General features: G+C 38.8%; 1 protein-coding gene across 1 annotated transcript in view; it reads right to left on the bottom strand.

Moving 5' to 3' along the window:
- TSPAN12 (tetraspanin 12) overlaps window positions 1–19,776 on the bottom strand; it is a 59,033-nt gene that overhangs the window by 1,406 nt on the left and 37,851 nt on the right. Inside the window, exon 6 of the mRNA XM_028104973.2 lies at window positions 15,819–15,962. Within this exon, the coding sequence (XP_027960774.1) occupies window positions 15,819–15,962 (144 nt within the window). The remainder of the gene's footprint in view (window positions 1–15,818; window positions 15,963–19,776) is intronic.

Raw genomic sequence — 19,776 nt, forward strand, 5'->3', positions numbered from 1 at the left:
AAAATCTAGGAAAGAATTTTATAATAATAAATTTCAAGAATTTTGAAGATTCTGAGATTTTACTCTATTTGGAAGCAAACTAATTAGCCTGTCACAGTTTCATGGACTTCTGGCAGAAGACAGAGACCAAAGATTTTATTACTCATAGCAACAGCAATAGCCAGAGTATGTGCCAGTTCCTCAAGATCTGGCAACACGGAGACAGCCAGATAATACCTGCGTACACATTGGCTGCATTATGGAAGAGAAATCTCAAGTTTAGGGAACCTTAATCTTTCATAATGGGCAGTAAACATAATTGTCCTTTGCTTTGAAGAAAGACATTATTATACTGGACAGTAAATAAACCCACTCTTTTCTCTGGAGGGAGACACTATCTCTACCTTCAAGGCTGTTTCCTGTGCAAAAACCCTTGAAAAGAGGGATGCCTGAGTGGCTCAGTCAGTTAAGTGTCTGACTCTTGATTTTGGCTCAGGTCATGATCTCAGGGTCATGAGACTGAGTTCTGTGTCGGGCTCCAAGCTCAGCATGGAGTCTGCTTGTCCCTCTCTCTCTGCTCCTCCCCCTGCTCATTCTCTGTCTCTCTTAAATAAATAATAAATAATAAATAAATAAAATTTAAAAACCACCCTTGAAAAGATAGTCCAAAACAAAAGCATCCAGTGCTTCTACTCACAAGACATGCAGAAATGCAAGAGACCCATGGAAAATTATCTCCCAACAAAAAGAACTTGACTTTTCAAAACTTTTCTTCTGAGTTTGTGGTAAACAGTGACTTGGTCTGCTTACCCTATTGAGGCAGCTACTTGAATAAAAAGAAATCGATAATTACTTAGAAAATTGCCTCTTTGTTTTCTTCTCCAGATTCCACAAAGAACTCAACTAAATCAAGGAAAGCAAGACTACTGAATCAGTTGTTAATTTGTGCATTATAGTGGAGGAGAAGAATGAATAATACATAATTCTTAGATTTCCAAAGACATTGATCAGTAACTTTACTCCAGTAAGTCATTATTCTCAAGAAGCAAAAAATCATGCAGAACTAGTCATAGACATATTTCAAGAGCTTTTTCTGGTCAATCACGTAATGCAAATTAACAGCAAAAGATTAGCAAAATGTCATCAATTTCACCAAAGGCGAAATTAAAAATATTTAAAATTTAATACTAATTAACACTGGTTTAATAAAATCACTTCTCTGGCCATCTTACTTTTTCAATACTCACACCAACATGCATGTACATGCATGCATACACATACACACACACATATATTCTGTGTATCACAAAATTCACCGAAGTTCAAATCCTTTTCAAAGAGTTTCATTCAGCTAGTCTATTAGAGCGAACTCACTCTTATATTCTTATATTTATGTGTAATTCTAACAAGGATTCTTGCATGACACAGGATAGAATAATAGTTAGGATCATGAACCACAGAGCCAGAATTCTGAATTTCAAATCCCTGCTCTCCTACTTATAAGCTATGTGACTTTGGGCAAGTTACTTACTCTCTCTGCTTCAGTTTTCCCATCTGAAAAAGGTAATAATAGTGCCTATCTACCTGGGATATTGGGAAAATTAAATGAATAAACACACTTAATACTTAGAGTGGGGTCTAGTACATGGTAAGAGTCCAGTGCGTGTCAGCTCTGATCTGGTGTGTTGGCCCATGAAAGATTAGAAAGCTCAAATTAAAATAGATAGAAAATCTATGAAAAGCAAGTATGAATGAACAAGTACAAGGTACAACACTTTTTAAAAGAGTATGAAAATGCCAAAATCACAGCATTGTGTCACCACTATTGATGCAACAACAGCCCTTGCTCATAAGAGCCACAGTGGCTGATGCTGTTTTTCAGGATAGTGAAGTAATGACCTAAAATGATTATTTGCTACTGAGACATTGATCACTACCCTTCTCATGAAGCAGAGAGGTATTTAATATAGTTTGGAGAGGGTCACCTTAAAGATAGTCAAATTTAAAAGGTTTAGCTTCAAACATTTGGAAAATTAATTTATACGGATACATTATTTAACCTCATTGCCAGTACCAGATCACCAGATCCATCTTTAGAAAAAAGAAATTGATATAAAATGACTGTGGATAATATTAACTCCTTACCTATATTCTCAGTACTTAAAATAAAAATGGATGTTTAATAAGTAAATAAGTGATTAGTTAGAATGGACATATCAATAATCTGGTAATAACAATTAAAATGAGCTTCAGAATTAAATGTAAACCGTTCAAGATATACATATGGTGATGTTTCAATCCTGTGAAATGCTTTAAGTCGATTATCATTTGAATTTTACCTTTTCAGTAGTCACTGCTACTTAAATTTTACCTATATAGCTCTTCTTCTTCTTTTGTGAGAATGAGACAGCATTATCATGATATATAGTTCTTCTTATTGGCATAAGATCTCCTACCCCTTTTGACTAATTCATTCGAACTTAAAAAAAATACAGGAAAGGTAATGTTTCTTTTTCAAATCTGTGAGTAAAATCAAGCAGAGATTGATAACTGAACTACAGTCTATTGAGTTTCATATTTTGGCTTTGGGGAAAGTCTGTTCTGATTATATTTTAAACAACCACATTTATTTCAAAAAACATAGTAAATTATATCATCCAGGATGGTTTGGGGGATGCGATATACTACTTAACACTGCATGTTCTAGAGCGGGAGGGGACTTGGGAAATTAATGAGTTCGACTTCTTAACCTTTAAGAATATGGCTAAAAAGCACTTCCAGAACAACAGTGGCAAAATTGGCAGAGAAACGACCTCTAAACAGTCTCTCTTCCACATAAGCAATGAAAGAACTAGCAAAATCAGCTTTTTTAGAACTCTGAAAATTAACCAATCTTGTAGCAATCTGAGGAGCATTATTCAAGAAAAGTACCTAAGTCTCAGTCAGAACAGCAAGCTCTGTCACATTTTAATTAGCCCTCTCCCAGCCCCACTCTCCAGCTCTGCAGTAGCCTTGAAAATCAACAGTCCATAATTATGGTGAAAACCAGTGGCCTGGAAGCCAGAGGCAACAGAATAGGATTGGAGCTCCTTCAAAGCCCCATTCTCAGATAATTGTCATTATTTGTCCTATCTCATGGTTCCCTGGAAGACCTCATTCGCAAGGCTGTTTTTCTTTGAACCTGAGTTGGAGCTCAACCAGCCCAACAGCCTTTTCCCTGAGGGTGTTTGTCAAAAGCAACCAGAGGAACACTGAGGTTGCCTGAGGCAGTGCATAATAATTGCACACAATGAGCTAGTCAAAAAGCTTAAAAAGAAAATCTGGGGGAATGAGAAGTCCCCAGGGGCCTTGGCAAAGTTCTGGGATACTTGTGGGGATCTGCAAAGTTCCACACATGAGGCGGGCAGTGCTCCTGCCCAGGGCTGTGCACATGCTAAGGAAAGACCCAGGAAGGCACTAAGATCTTACCTCTGGCTAACTTTGAAGCTCTATGCACCCTTGACAGAGACTGGGAGGCTTACTGGTTCCAGGCATCAACTGACCCCTAAGTTACCTGAGCAGACTTCAGGGCCCACACATGACAAAGAATACAGAGTTTATAGAATTAGTTCAGGAAGGTTATTAAGGAACAAGTGAACAACAACCTCAACAAACTCGGGGCAGGGAGGAGAATCTGATTTCTGGAGTTGCCACATTTTATTATTTAAAATGTCTTGTTCTCAACAACAACAACAAGATGTGCAAAGAAACAAGAAAGGATGGCTCATATACACACAAAAAAAGCCTTCAAAGAAAATGCACTTCTAATGAAAGGAATTTCCTGCCTCACTGGACCATCCTGTCCACACTTGAGAACACTAATTCTTCAACTTTTCCTTATTGGAACCTGTCTTCCTAATAAGATGTGTTGGTCCTGGTTCTGCTCTCAGAGGATCTCTTTTCCATAAGGTGGAGAGCTGTATCTGAAGCCATCACTTTCTCTTGAACTATTCTCTTCTCCAGACTAAATATTCTAATTCCCTCAAGGTTTCTAAATATATACACTGCATCAGCCTACTGAGCTCTTTCTGGATTGTGCTGATTTGGTCAATGTTTCTCTGAAAATAACACTGATTTTTAACTTTAAAAAACTAAAAATGCTGTAAAATATTAAGACAACCGAGGCTGTTGTGAAGGTTTGGATCCCTGGCAAAAAGCTTTTCAGGTTCCCTAGAAATGTGGACATGGGGTTGCATCACAGGACACATAGTCAGGACCTGGCCTCCTTCCAGATCTCAGAAATAATCACTAAAGATTATCTTTGCGTCAAGATGGGCAAGGGTTGTTTATTCAAAGCAAAGGTCTTAGGATCCTCAATTTTTATAACAATATGTCAGCCTTATCACTACCTCAGTTAGTTTACAGAGCACATAGATAACCCCTCAAAGACAGAATTTTAGTACTTAAGTTTGTCATTAGAATTCATTAAATACAGGGGCGCCTGGGTGGATCAGTCAGTTAGCGTCTGCCCTGGGCTGTGGTCATGATCCCAGGGTCCTGGGAAGGAGCCCTGCTCAGTGGGGAGCCTGCTTCTCCTCTCCCTCTGCCCCTCTCCGTGCTTGTGCTCTCTCTCTCATACCCTCTCTCTTTCTCAAGTAAATAAAATCTTAAAAAAAAAAAGAATTCATTAAATACAAATCTCTCTATACTGCACACAATTTAATATTTTTTGATGATGATCCAGAAGGTATTGTAGCAACTTGCCGCATATCAAGCATCACGCTGAATATCAGTGAATCATTTACACAATTACTTAAAGTTAGGGATTAACTTCCCAAAAGAACATTCCTCATCTTGAAGATAGTATTTTTCCCAGATTCCTGTGTAAGTACTGTATAGCAGCACTGTCCTCCTCAGCCACTCTAAACTCTTCATAGAAACAGCTCCAGGGCTGATGGTCCATTCCACATCATCCTCATTGAAGAAATTCAATCTGAACACAAGCTGTGAGCTTATTTTCAGCCAGTCAGATAATCATGCATAAGGTTTACACTTTTCAGTGAAACTTGGTCACTGTTGTTGAAAAACAAGACACCAAGTCTAGAGAAAAAAACATACAAATGTGTCTCTATATACTCCATTGTACTATTCATAGAGACTTAGTTGCATAAACAAACATTTCTGTTGAGTGAGTCAAAGAGGAAACAGAAATGTTAGAGTTCAAAACTGCATTCCATTTCACAAAGGGGGTTTTATTCAGAATGGGAAAGAACTGAATTACACTTATTTGCTTTTCTCAAAATAAAATACTCTAAGTTGATTTACCTTGAATATTTTTCTTCCTAAATAAAGCTATGTTAGTCCTACATTAATAACTTCAGAAAATTCAAAATTATGAATAAGCATAATGGCTAACCTACTTTACTTGCTGAAATATTAAAATTCTGGTCAACTATTAACTGTAAATAATAACAGTACCTTTTTATCAGAGAAAAAACATCACTAATCCCTGTATTTCCTAGAATCTATTGGAGGGCATGTCAGGATGCCTCATTTCACTTGAGGAAATGATACACTTGAAATTATGCTCTGATCGAGTTCCAAAATGATTTTCTAAAATTGGAAGAACCCCTCGGCTTTTCATTACTCAATATTCACAGGCCACATAAAAAAATTAGGCAGACTTCTAATCAGCTTATGAAGATAAGGTATAAATAGGTGTAGGTGCCACTACATGCCAGTATTGATATTTTTTCTAATGGATGTTTGGTAATAAACATGACTGTCAAGTTTGAAATGACTGTGTTAATTATCAGGTACAAATATATAGTCTTCAGCTTTATTTCTTCTAAAATTAAAAAAACTGAATGCAGTTCATGAGTCCATGAGCTTTACACAGGTTGAACCAAATGTTCTCCACTGATAATTATAAATGCTGCAGGGAAGAAATGTTTCTTTAAAAAAAAATTAAATAGCAAGTAATAAAATTCACCATGGGATGTTCTGTTCTCTTAAGAGTAAGGTTAACCAAACCCATGCATAGAAAATGCAGTAGAAAAAGTCTTCCTATTTCTTCCTATTCCTATAAAAAAGATTTTATTTTTACTTTTTTTTTTTTTAATTTTGAGAGAAAGAGACAGCAGAGCAAGAGACCAAGAGCAGTGGGAAGGGGCAAAGGGAGAGGGAGAAGCAGGTTCCCTGTTGAGCAGGGCTGGATCCCAGGACGCTGGGATCATGACCTGAGCCGAAAGCAGACGCTTAACCCACTGAACCACCCAGGCACCCCAAGTCTTCCTATTTCTTAATGACAGTCCTTCATATCTTGTTTAATTCTCACTTTATCTCCACTGGATAGACAGAATCACCAAATTTAAAAGACTGCATCTACGGAACATTTTTCATTTTTACAAAAAGATGTGGTTGTAAAGAGACTCTGGAGTCAGAAAACCCAGACAGTGCTGTTCTCGCCGTGAGGCCAGCTCCAGCAGTGGGCACTCCCTGACTGAGGGAGCAGAAGCACATTTACAAGCTGCTCCATCAAACAGTGTCTCTCATTGGGCCCTTTGGCCACCTAAATTTCGTCTGTAAGAAGTGGGAAGGTGTTAAAACAAGTGAAGTGGGAAACCACGTGAAGTTCCCAAAACCTTGATCTGAAAATCTGCTTTCAGCCAGCACAAATATATATATATATAACCAGAAAATGCATACTTTTCCTGTATTGACTCGCAAAACTGGGTGCAAATTGGCTAGTTAAAAATCTAATCATAGATTGTTAACTGTTCTAATTACTTTAATAAATACATTAATATATAACAATTATTGTCATTACTGTCATTAGCTACCACCATGCATTGAAGATTAGTGTTTATTATGTGCCAAGTGGTTTGCTAAGCATTTCTCATTAAGAAGCTCCATTTATCCTTGTACTACTAGAATGAGGTAGGTACTATTATTATCTCATTATACAAATAAAGACATTGAGGTTCACAAGTGAAAAAGAAGCTACAAACACTCAGCTTGTTCCTCACCATGTATTCCACATCTCAAAACTTTAGTGCCTAAAAATACGGGCTTTGAAATCAAATAGATCTGAGCTCAGTCCCTGACAAGCTATTACACGGGGTTAGGTCACTTAGCCTCTTTTCTTATCTCACTTTTCTCATCTGTAAAATGGAGAGAATAATACTGTGCCTTAATAGAAACATTTTTGGGCTCAAATAAGGTCATGCATATTTATAGAGTTATATCAATGTGTATCTTATTTGGAAAATCCAAGGTGTCCTTTCCAATCCCTAATTTACTTTACCTCTCAGCTATTACTGGTAGTATTTACTATAAACGGGCACTGTTATAAGGGCTTTATAGATGTTAATTCACTCTCCAAACAAGCCTAACCCGGGTACTTTGGTTATCCACATTTTGCCGCGGAGAAAAATGAAACACAGAGACACGAAAACCTTGCCCAAGGTCACACAGCTAGTAAGGGGCAGAGCAAAGATTAAACCTCTAGAGTCTGGCTTCGGAGCCCAGTCTTAACCTCTGAACCACACTTCTTCACTATTCCTAAAGTCCTCTCCTTCCTTAACTTCCAGGACACTGCTTTCCATTTCTCCTCTGTCTCCAACAGGTGGGTCTCCTCTGCTTTCCCTCTGCGGCGCCATGCCCCAACTTTGTCCTCTCCTGCAGATGTGACACCAACTCTTCATTGGACCTTAGATCCCCCCATGCATTCACTGCCTCATCCTACACTGATGATACCTTAATAGAAACTGCCAGTCCCCCCACCTGCTCCAGTCCGTTCTCCACTTCTTCACAGTAACCAGTGCTGTCTGTGGGAACACAGCCTCTCAGAGACCCCACTTCCCAGCCTCCCTTGCAGCTAAGTGGGGCCACGGGAGCCCTCGTCAATGGAATGGGAGCAGAGATGATGAGCGCTGAATGCGTTGGAGCTTCTTCCCACGCCCTCCTTCTTCCCACTGCCTGGAACTGGAGAGAAACAGGAGCAATTTTGAAAGACAGGTATTAAAAAAAGATGAAAGTGTCTCACCATCCTGGGTCCCTGGAGGAACCTATGCAGCAGAGCCCCTGGCTGCCTGGCCCACCGGACTGGTTTACGAGAGAAAAACAGATTCCCACCGTATTCAAGTCATTGCATTTGGAGTGAGCTCTTTCCCTGTGCAGTCCACACAAAATCCACGTCTCTGCCTGAATTAGGTCTACCAAGTGTCATCTCCTCACTCACATGGTTCACATGGCGACAGTTTCCTTCCTCTGCTCCCCTGCCTGGAGACCCGGTCCTCACCTCCACTCTGCTTCACAATGCGGACACAATGATTCTGAAGCACAAATCTAAAATTGTTACTTCGTGAAGTCCTTCTTTCAGGTCAGAATATTATAATGGCTTTCTTCTGCGTAAAAACTCTAAAGGCAGTATCTGTAAGTCTTCATTAACAGAGCACAAGAAGAGAAGCAGAGCAGTGAAAAGGTAACAGGAAACCTGCAACAGAACTATGTCGGGAAGAGAGGGAAAGGAAAGAAGAATACATGTGTCCACCTGAGGCAAAACTGGCAGAACGGTTCGAAGCCTGATTAGATGAAGCAAGCCTGAAGATAAAAGGGATTTTCCCCCTACCAAGCACAGACTGGTCCTGCAGGGCTCTGGATGATAAAACAGACATCACCCCAAGTCAGAGTCAACCCGACCCCCACTGACAGTTGCTGAGGAGATAATGGAGTCAGCCGAGAGGCAGGAGGGAGTGTCTTTGACTTCATATAAAAGAACCCCGAGAATGGATCTTCTTGGGGATGTTCCATCTAAATAACCACTGAGCCTGAAAGCTGCCTACCATTTACTCTCTGGGCAGGAGGTTCTGTGTGTGTTTATCTGAGAAGGGAGTTTCATTATTAATAAATCGGAATCCCGCGACTACTCAGTGATAAGCCTTCCTTTCATAATAATGCCTCGAATTTGTGAACGTGCCTGCCTTTCTGTGTGGCAACTACTCACAGACTTTAGCATAAAATGCATGCAGTAGCCGGACAACAGGGCTCTTCCTAATGCAGTGCCTGCCCTGTCCAGCCCTGCCAGAAGGCCCTCCTCCCACCCTATGCTCCAGCTGAGCTTCCAGCTCTAACTTTGCACCGCGGCTTCTTTGCTTGCCACATGCCCTTTTCGGCCCCATGCCCCCCAAATGTTTTCTGCATGTGGCTAACACCTGCTTATCTCAATGAATGATGAGCCCCTCTATGTTCTCATGTTGCACATCTCAAACATAAACACAATGGTAATTAAAGATTGCCTACCCTGTGTCCGGCTCCTTCTTGTGCCCCCATTTAGGTTCATCTAATTCCTAGCTCTATTCTAGCCACTGATGTGCAGATCATTACTAAGCAGACTTGACTAACTTTATGTTCCTGAACCTGGCCAGCACCTGGTCGGGGACCTAAACTGTTACTTCTAGCGTCCTGCCTTGCATTTCGCTTTCAACACTCGCCCCTTATTTTGTTTAGCTTTTTTTGTGCATGTGGTGATTTACTTGGTCGTAAGAAGAATCCTACTAGTAATTTAAGAGCAAGGTTACTTGGGAGAGAAATAATCAATCTCATAACTATGTAGAACTTGCCAGAAAGCCATACATACCCCCATCCCCCACCAACTCCTTTTGTATCTACAACACTCTGTCATGTCTCTACCGCAGAGAATTGCTAAGGAAGTGTTTATGTTTAGGATGTTGCGTGTGAAAATTATAAAATCAAAGTTGGTTCTATTAGTCGAAACAGATACATAGTACAGACTCACCTCTCTAACTGTCAACAGGAGAAGAGTGTTAACAAAAAGTGTTGAGGGCTGAGATGCTGCCCAGAAAAAAAAAATGGTATAGATTATAAAACAAATACCATTTTCCAACACCAACAGGGTACAAAGGAGATAAGGAAGAACAGGACCTCCAGTGTGTGGGGGAGGACAGCCTGAACTCATGACTCTCAGCTCACATAGCAGATAACAGACAACAGAGAACAAAAACTTAAAATGAACCATCCTAGGGGCACCTGGATGGTGCCGACAGTTAAGCATCTGACTCTTGGTTTCAGTTCGGATTGTGGTCTCAGGGTCCTGAGATCGAGTCCTGCGTGAGGCTCTGCACTCAGCACGGAGTCGACCTGAGATTCTCTCCTCTGTCCCTCCTGCTTGTGCTCTTGCGTGTGCCCACAAAAAAATGAACCATCCCACATGGTTCACTGTGAGCTGCCCCCACCTTTAACTGGGATGATGTGGGGGAGCATCCCTATATGTCCATGTACCTTCTGTGAGCACTACAGATCTATACATACTTGTCACCATCTGGGTTCTTCATCCTTTAACCAAGGCTCAGAGAGATCACATCCCTTCACTTCCATGCTCCCTGCCCTTCCCTATCACCCTGTTTGTAGATGTTTTCTGTCACTCAGAGAAGAAATAAATAATCACCTAAAGAGGCAGAAATGGTTTGGGGCAAAATTACTTGTCACAAAGGAAATCATAAAGAGTATTTGCTATTCAAAGCCAATACCACATGGAACATATCTTTATATGTTTTACATATATATATATATATCCTTTATATAAGGATCTAAAAGGAAAGTGTTCTGAAGGCACTCAGCTGTGTGGCACTCATCTCTCTGTCCAGCCCTCATATAAACTGCTGTGAATACTATTTTTCTGAAGAAGCAGTCAACATCTTTCCATAGTGGTCTTTCTTCTAACTATAAAACAAAGAAATGTGTCTATGGGGATACATTTTACTTCACTCTCTGTTCCTCTTTGTTTTACATTTTGAGTTGGTCCATGTGAAGTAGGGCCTGTTGTGAACATGTTTACTTCCATGTAGTTTTCTTAGGTGGCATACAGAGAAGGAAAATGGCATTTCAGTCCCTTTGAGGAGATGTTTATGCTTCATTTAACATCTGGGGTAGCAGACACTGCAACTATCTCTACAACTGTGGTTCTTCACACTTTTAGGTATGAAACCCCAAGAAAAGTTGATGAAGGCTATGGATCCTAGTCACAGAAAAAAATGCACATAAAATATTGAAAACAATTTCAGCAGTATCACCTTTCCCTTGAAGCCTGTCCAGCAAGAGCTTAGGTCCACGGGCAAGAGATTGGGAGTCCCTCTCTGCAAAGTCTTTTTCTCTGCTAGCCTTCTTTATTTTCCTCTCCGGTTTTTGTTTTGTTTTTTCCTCCAGATCAGGTCTAGACAGAGAACTTTAGTAACGATAGGGTAGAAAACTCAGCAGGTGAGAGAAGAAAAAGATACAGCCCAGTCCTGTATTCTACCAACTTCAACTTGGAGAAGGTGTTTTGCTGAGGCCAGGTCTCACACCTAGTATATAGAGAGTGTGGTTGCACAAACAATCCCAAAGAGCAAGGTAGTCAGCAGTCAGTAATCACTGGCCTAGGCCAGCCCTGGGTGGGCTTTTGCATTTGTAGTTTCTTAGGGTAGGAAAAAAAAAATTCTTCAGTGGATCTTTGAACGGCTGCATCCTTCTCATCTATTGCTCTCAGTTCAAATGTCACTTCTTAAAAGAGAGGGTTCCTAACCATCCTAAGTAGCTCCCTCGCCAATAAAGCCATTCTCCAGCATATGACCCTACTTAGGGAGTCTTCAAAATGCTTTTACCACTGCCCGAAATTATTTTTTATTGCTGTGTTTATCTTGCTAAATGTCTATCATCCTAATTAGAATCTAAGTTATACAGGAGGGATTTTTGTCTGCAACATTCTCTGCTATATCCTCAGCATTTACAATAGCACCTGGAGCCCAGGAGGCACTCAAAAAACATTCTGACTTAATGAATGTGACGGAACCAAATTGATGATCAGAAATATTTTCATCTGCGATTTTTACATCTACACTTTTATACAAGTGTGTAGCTCATTACAGGTATTGGAGGACCTGCGTACCAAATCCAACAATACCTCTGATGGGAATGTTTCTAAAATTTGCGATTGTTGCTATATTTCTGCTCTGTCATTTTTCATAGGTTCCAAATGTGTCATAAAATATTATTGGGTCAGGGACCATGCAGGCCACCAGATGGTTGCGAATGATTTATTTCCTTGATTTCAGACTACTGATGAAAGATTGCAGGAAGAAAGCCAGTTCTTATCTCTGAGCTTACAGAATACGAAAGATAAAAGGGACCTTGAAGTTCATCGAGTCCAGATCCACTCTTAATTCAAAAACCCATCCTACCCCCCAACGACATGGTTATCTGACCTTGACTTTAATATTTTTAGTGATGAGACACTCATTATTTTACAAGAGAACCTGTGTCACAATTGGACGGATTTTGGTGAGCGAGGTCTTCCTTCTATTGATTCAAAATTTCCTTCCTGTAACGTCTGGCCCCTGGAGCAACAATGAGTAAGTCTAGTTCCTGTTCTGAATGATGAACTTTGAAATATCTGAAGACATCTAAAATATCTCCCCTTAGTATCTGCTACTTCGGAATAAGCAACGTAAATACCTCCAGCTATCCCTCACTTGTTCCTCCCTGATAGACCCCTCATCTTCCAGGTGGATGGTCTCTGGGCACTCTTCAATTAGGAAACATATGTTCTCCAGGGCAAGGTGGAATTAAGTCTTATTTTTAATGATGGATTTAATTGTACTTGTGCCATAAAGCTACTAAGTGATCCACTTTTGTAAGTCAACTATGCATATAATTATGCACTATATCATTACCAATACCAGCATCTGTTATTAATTATAAAATGTAAAAGCAGATTTACTCTGATATAATGAACCTCCATCTCTGTGGGAAGTCTGTCTAAACAACATCTCGTAACTGACAAGGCCAGCTTGCTACTGAAAGTGTTTTGATGAAAATATGAAAAAGCCTTTCAAATAATCTGGTTCCTCAATTTGCACATGCACGATCATGTGGCTTCTTTCAATCTCAAAATTCATGGAATAAGCAATTATAGACAGCCTGAAAGTAAAGCATTCCAGGATAAATACTACTACTGGAAATAATCTAAGACATACCAGTAAAATGAACTGCATTTTTACAGCAAGAAAATTTTATCAAATGTTTAATTGAATGCTTTTCAACTAAACAAAGTACGGTTGAAGTGACGGTCCATATTCAGACTTTATGGGAAGATCTGGTAAACTGATTCATGTTTTGACATTCTTATGATCAATGTTGGTTATAATCATATTATCAGTATTAATCACTAAAGAAGGTAGAGATTGTTATATATGGTGGTGTAGCCCAATGGTTTGCCATATTGACTTGCCACTCCTAAAAACTAACAAAAGTTCACACTAGGAAAGTTGGATAGGTTTCAATTCACATCTATACTTACATCTATACTGTAATCATTTGTGTCTTTAAAACCTAGTAGTGAGTTATAATGTATTTGGATATCCACAATTATGTTTGCATTTAATAATATCTTGGAAATATTAAGCACTGTTTTCTGTTTTATGGAATGAACAGGGCTTTAACTGTTGAACTTGTTAGTTGACCATCCTTATTTCAGACTTTCACCCAGAAAAAAAGATGTAGCATAATCACGGAGAACTCAGAGACATTGACCCAATAATTCTTTGATATCTTTTCAAATAAACAACCCGAGTAATTCAGTTGTTTCAACAATTTTTGTTATGAGTTGTGTTCCCTCCAAATGCGTATGTTGAGGTCCTAATCCCCAGAACCTCAGAATGGGATCTTATTTGGAAATAGACTCACTGCAGATATAATTAGTTAAGATGAAATCGTACTGAAGAAGGGTGGGTCCCTAAAGCAATATGACTGGTGTCCTTTTGAACAAGGTGAAATCTGGAGATATATACAAACAGGGAAGAAGTCCATGTGAAGGTGAAGGCAGAGATTGGGGTGAAGCTTCTACAACCAAGGAACGGCAAAGATTGCCATCAAACCACCAGAAGCTGAGAGACGGGCACAGAACAGATTCTTCCTCACCCCCCTCAGAAGGAACCGAGCTTGTTGACACCTTGATCTCAAGCCTTCTAGCCTTCAGAACCATGAAACAATAAATATCTGCTGTTTAAATCACTCACTTTGTGGTACTTTGTTACAGCCGCCCTAGGAAACTAACACAATTCTGAATCTCTTAAAAAATACTTGGCACACTTCTCTGTGGCATGTCTTCAGAGCCCAAAGCACTTTATTTTGGATATGCTTAATGTGACATAGTCTTGTCCTCTGAGACGAATTTTTTTTAAAAGATTTTATTTATTTATTTGAGAGAGAGAATGAGAGACAGAGAGCACAAGAGGGAAGAGGGTCAGAGGGAGAAGCAGACTCCCCGCTGAGCAGGGAGCCCGATGTGGGACTCGATCCCGGGACTCCAGGATCATGACCTGAGCCAAAGGCAGTCGCTTAACCAACTGAGCCACCCAGGCGCCCTGAGATGAATTTTTTAACAGCCAAAAGCTACACATATCTAAGATATAAAGATGATGGATCATTTGTGTACATAATCCACCATCTTTTTCAAATAATTTACACCATAAATTAATGAAACTGATTTTTGTGCATCTCTACAACTGACTTTGGCAGTCTAAAAGATGTTTTGAACAATAATAGTATTTCTAGGGAAAAATGTATAACCTCCTAAGGTAACCATCTTGAAATATATATAAAAAGGCATGTTTTATAAATCATGACATTCTGTTTTGAAGTTTCACTCTTTATAGCTATATTATATACACGTGTGTGTGTGTGTGTGTGTGTGTGTGTGTGTGTGTGTGTACGTGCATGTATGGATGATATATTCTGAATAGTGTGAGTTAACTTTATGGTAAGCCAGAGGTTCTCAATAGTGCTTTGTGATACCCAGATGCTCGACTGGAGATGTTCCTGGGAAATGATCCCAGCCCCTTGCCCTGAGCACCTTCCCTTCCATTTGGTTTACATTTTGATCTTCCATTCTAGATCAAGACTGCAATAAAATTTTCTGTAATGTGGAAATGTCTTATGTCTGCATTGTCTAATATAGAAGCTGCTAGTCTCAAGTGGCCTTTAAGCATTTGAAATGTAGCTATTTCAACTAAGGAAATGACATTTTAATTTAATTTAATTTTAGTTTAAATAGCCACATGTAGCTATTGGCCACTGTCCTGGATGGTGTAGTTCTAGATTTTAATTTGAATTAAGATTCTGCTGCTAACAAAGTTCGAAAATCACCACTAAAAATGAAGGAATAGGAAAACTTCTGATAATAAAGGAATAACTGATGATTCAGATAAATTCTCCCAGAAAACACAGCCATGCAACTTTCTTGGGCATGTGATGATTGATTTTAAACCCAGTGAGCATCTAACTCCATTAAATCTGCCAACTAAAACTAACATCGCTGATCATTTGCCAGTAGGGGGAACTGAAGAGTAGAGGACAGCGTTTTCCCTGGAGAGTGGGATTTATTTATTTATTTATTTTTTTTCCCTACATACGTTTTAGTCTGTGTGGAGGCCCTAAAATACATATCCTGTCCGGAAACTCCAAACCTTGTCTTCCCGAATATCCAGAGTTCTTTAGACACCCTGCATGGACCTGTTTTCAAAGGATCCCTAGGAGGCAACAGAAATCGGTTCTACACAATACAGTTTAAAAATCAGCTGATTCTAAACCTAGTCTTTCCCAATTTCCTTTGTTAACATGTGATAAGGTTCAGATTTTTATATTGATTTTTAGCTTTATCCTGTTTCTCCACATACCAAAGAAAAATTTTTAAGGGCCTTTATATTTAGAAGGGGAAAATTTCATTGCCGTGTTGTTGATTCTTTACTTAAAAGTCATTATAAGAAAATTCGTATGCATGGTAAGTTAACAACATATGGCCTTACCTCTTGATAAAGGTCACTGAGATCTTCCTGATGGGCCTGTTTGGAACATCCTGGGAATTCCCTAACACAACAGGAATCTGGGGGCCAGTCCATCTCTGTCATTTCCAGCCAGTCAGTGAAGTACACCACTCCGCAGCACTTAAACTGCAAAAGAATGACTGGTCAGGCTCAGAAACTACACAAATATTTTCTTAACTTATAGAAGATTAAACGTTAGATTTCTTAAATTTTTGTACCCAGAGCTAAACTCACTTCTGTCATCACCTAAAGATATGTGTACATTCTATATTGACGACAGAAATGTAGTGAAGGACTCCATAACGGAACAGTTCTGAACAATAATGCTCATAACCCCAGAAATCAGATGAGGCATGACTGAGTCTTTCCCCAACTGTACAATCCTCTACAAGTGATCCAACAGCAACAGAGTCAATATGCACAGAAACAAAACAATTAACTGGACTATTATAATTATCATTAAACCTCTCGCCACGAAAGATTAGTGATCAATTTATTTGTGTATCACCTAGTTACCAATTTAACTGCTTAACAAATTCAAAAATAAATTAAAAGTTTTCATAATCTCTGGAGAAAGAGTTGTTGACCAAAAGCACACATCACAAAAATTACCCAACTTGAATTCATTAACCAGTAAATTTTCAAAAAATTTTTGAGATATAAACACAGGTTTGGCCAACACATGTTTATTTAACTGAATGAGAGTCTCAAAATAAAGTATCATATTCTGTCACCATAATCTCAGAAGAAATGACGTGTCTTTAGCTTGAATAAAATTGGATTTAAGAAAAACTATGCTGTGTTTTGTTCTTTTTTGTCTCATGTCACCAAGTTTTAGCAAAAACTTTCTCTGGTCAAAGTTTAGAAACACTGCTTAAGGACATATGTAGATTAGATTAAAATAATTAATTATGATAATTTTCTGCCCTTGGGTAGAGGGAGTTACTCTTCCATATAGTTAAAAACAAGAACTCTGCGCAATCACTGAGAAGAACTTTGCCAAGAGTGACTGGCTCTACAAATTATGTAGCCCAACAGACCAATCTGGGTCCAGGATTAACACCGTATCATAAAATATCACAGTCCACCATTTCAAAATCCAACTAAAATCAACTATGGAGAATTCTGAACTTCTCGTGTAAAATGAAACACAGAAAACACTAAAAATGATTTTACATTTTTCATTTGCCTAAATATCTAACTTTTAAAAAGAAAAAACCATCTTAAGAGTATTATAAATGATGAATTTGTGATGTTATGAGTAATACTAAAACTTTTGGAGAAACATTTTTTATATTTTTAGTATTTTCCTTTTATAAACTTGTTCTAAAAGCTACAGTATGCCATAAACATCATACATTAACTCAAACATAATTTGACATTATGTATTTTACATAAGTCATTGAATATCCATAAAAAAACATATGTAGTCAAAAAGACTTCACTTTCCAAAAATCATAAACTACTACATTTCCAAATCAGGCTTTTTAAGTCCAACTTCTCTCATTTCCTTAAGGACATGTGTTTTTCTATGTTGATGACAAAAGTACAGTTCTTGGAACTCAAACTCCATCCACAATAGAACAGCCCATTTATCTGGCCTTGTCAGGAAATGAGGTGCTCCACAGAAATGACTTTTCCAAATAACTTAAGCATACGATGTTCAGTGCCAGATATATATTTTTTAATTTTAATAAGTCACTGAGATATTTTTTCTTTTTACATAATTGTTTTTCTTTGTCAACAGAAGATACTAGATTGGTAGAGAAATTTTCCCTAAAACTCCCCTACGTGAACCCACCATTACACCACACACGACTGTGGTCTACATCTCCTTGCAGTTTTCCCACCTCCTTTAAAATCACATTATGAGATAAAGCCACTTTTGCTAGCATCATGTCAAACTGGAAAATACCACCATCATTTTACCTACAAAGGAAGTGAGGTTTTCACAGGTCAAATAACCTGTGGAGACCACAGACTAGTGTGTGGCAGAGCCTACTTATTCCAAAGCTTGTTCTCCAACCATTATGTTAAATTAAATAAGTAAATACATTTTTAAATATCAGGTTTTTAAAAAGATATTAAAGAAAGATCCTTAGGGCTTATGTGAGAGTCCTGTACAGTGAGGTACATGCCCAGAACTGCACTAAAGTCGTCAGGACAACTGGGGCCTGACAAGGTCACTTTTAGCTCTACAATTTATTTTGGGAGCCAGGTGTTGTGGGTTGAACTGTTTCCCCCCTCCCAAAATTCATGTTGAAATTCTAACCCCCAGAATGTGACCATATTTGGAGAGAGGATCTTTACAGAGGTAATTAAAACAAGGTCACAAGGGTGGGTTCTAATCCCATATGATGGATGTCCTTATAAAAAGAGGAAATTTGAACACAGACATATATATAAAAGGAAGACGATGTGAAAACCAGGGAGAAGACTGCTGTCTATAAGCCCAGGAGAGAGGCATCCAAAGAAACCGACCCTGCACACCTTGATCTCAGACTTCTAGCTTCCCAAATTGTGAGATGATATATTTTTGTTGTTTCAGCCACCCAGTCTGTGATCATTTATTTTGGCCACAGCCCTGACACACTAACACAAGAAGCTTTAAAAGACCCTTTCAGGGTGCCCAAAGGTCTTCCCCCTCCTTTTATGTGAGATAGGCCTATGATATGGAGGAGGAACTTACCATGCAATAAAGCTAAAAACATAGGTACTGTCATTTGCAATGCTATACATTGTCTATCTAGATGGAGCCCCTCTTTGTACCACTGGGGAAAAGCTTGCTTTGTTGTTTTAACCTGGATTATCATGGTCTACATCAGAAATCCCAGAAAATAAAGAGCTCTGGGCAGCTTCTACCCAGGGCAGTAGCTGACCACAGCTTACTATAAATTCCCTAATGTCTCACCTATTTTCCCTTCAGGTTGTTTTTAGTACAAATGAACAGTAAACAAACAAAGCCAGGAAGCATTTAAATAAATAGGAAATCTGTGCCACAATGATAATTTTCACCATCTCAACAACCATAACACAAAGAGCCAGATTTGGAGATTATCCTGGACTGAAACCTCTGCCCGTACCCCAGACAGAGTAACTGAGCAGACAGCTGGATATCCATCCTGGAAGACATCAACTCTCACATGCCTTGTTGTGGCCCAGCTTGAAATGAAAGAAAAGGAAATGGGTATACTTGGTCACTGGGGAATCTCCAATCACAAGGAAACTGCTTGGGAGAAGAGCTTGGTTTGAAGCAAGACCAGTGGTGAACTTCAAGTCACCAGATTTTAAAAATCTACATATTGTCTGTGTTTGAGAAGATGAGTGGATGCAGGGCTATATGGAAGTTAGGTAAGAAAAGCTAAAAGCACCTATGCTTTATCATGCTATAGTCAATAACTATAAGCTAAATGAGATCCAACTCATGATCCCATTTAATCTTCTCAACAACCCAAGGAGGCAAGTACTTTTATTATCCCTATTTTACAGATGAGGAGACTGAGACTGAAGCTACGTAAATTACAGAAGCTCATGGAATAATAAGCAGCATAGCCAGAATTTGAACCAAGATCTTTCTGACTAGAAAGCTCATGCTTTTAATGATATACCGATGCTTAATTCCCAAACAAGAGCCATTATTTTAAAAAAAATTAACTGTTTAAAATAAAGACAGCTCTAAAAGTCATGAAAAATGATCTATTCAAATAAAACTTGGATATTTATCAAGAAACACTCATAAAAAGGAAATTTCACAGTAGTTTAGCAAAATGGCTTCTAAGAAATTCTTAAAATATATGTGAACCACGTGAAATGAAGGGGAAATGGTATACACAGGAAGAAAAGCAGGGCATGGAGTCGCTTAAGGAATTTCTCAGTAAAGAATTACACCAGTGGTAACTGAATCACAGGCTTAACTTTTCAGCACAGAGAAAATGACCAA

This window comes from Eumetopias jubatus, unplaced genomic scaffold (assembly GCF_037043125.1).
Source record: "Eumetopias jubatus isolate StellerSeaLion01/CBP00866 unplaced genomic scaffold, mEumJub1_p1.0 scaffold_14, whole genome shotgun sequence".
Taxonomy (NCBI): Eukaryota; Metazoa; Chordata; class Mammalia; order Carnivora; family Otariidae; genus Eumetopias; species Eumetopias jubatus.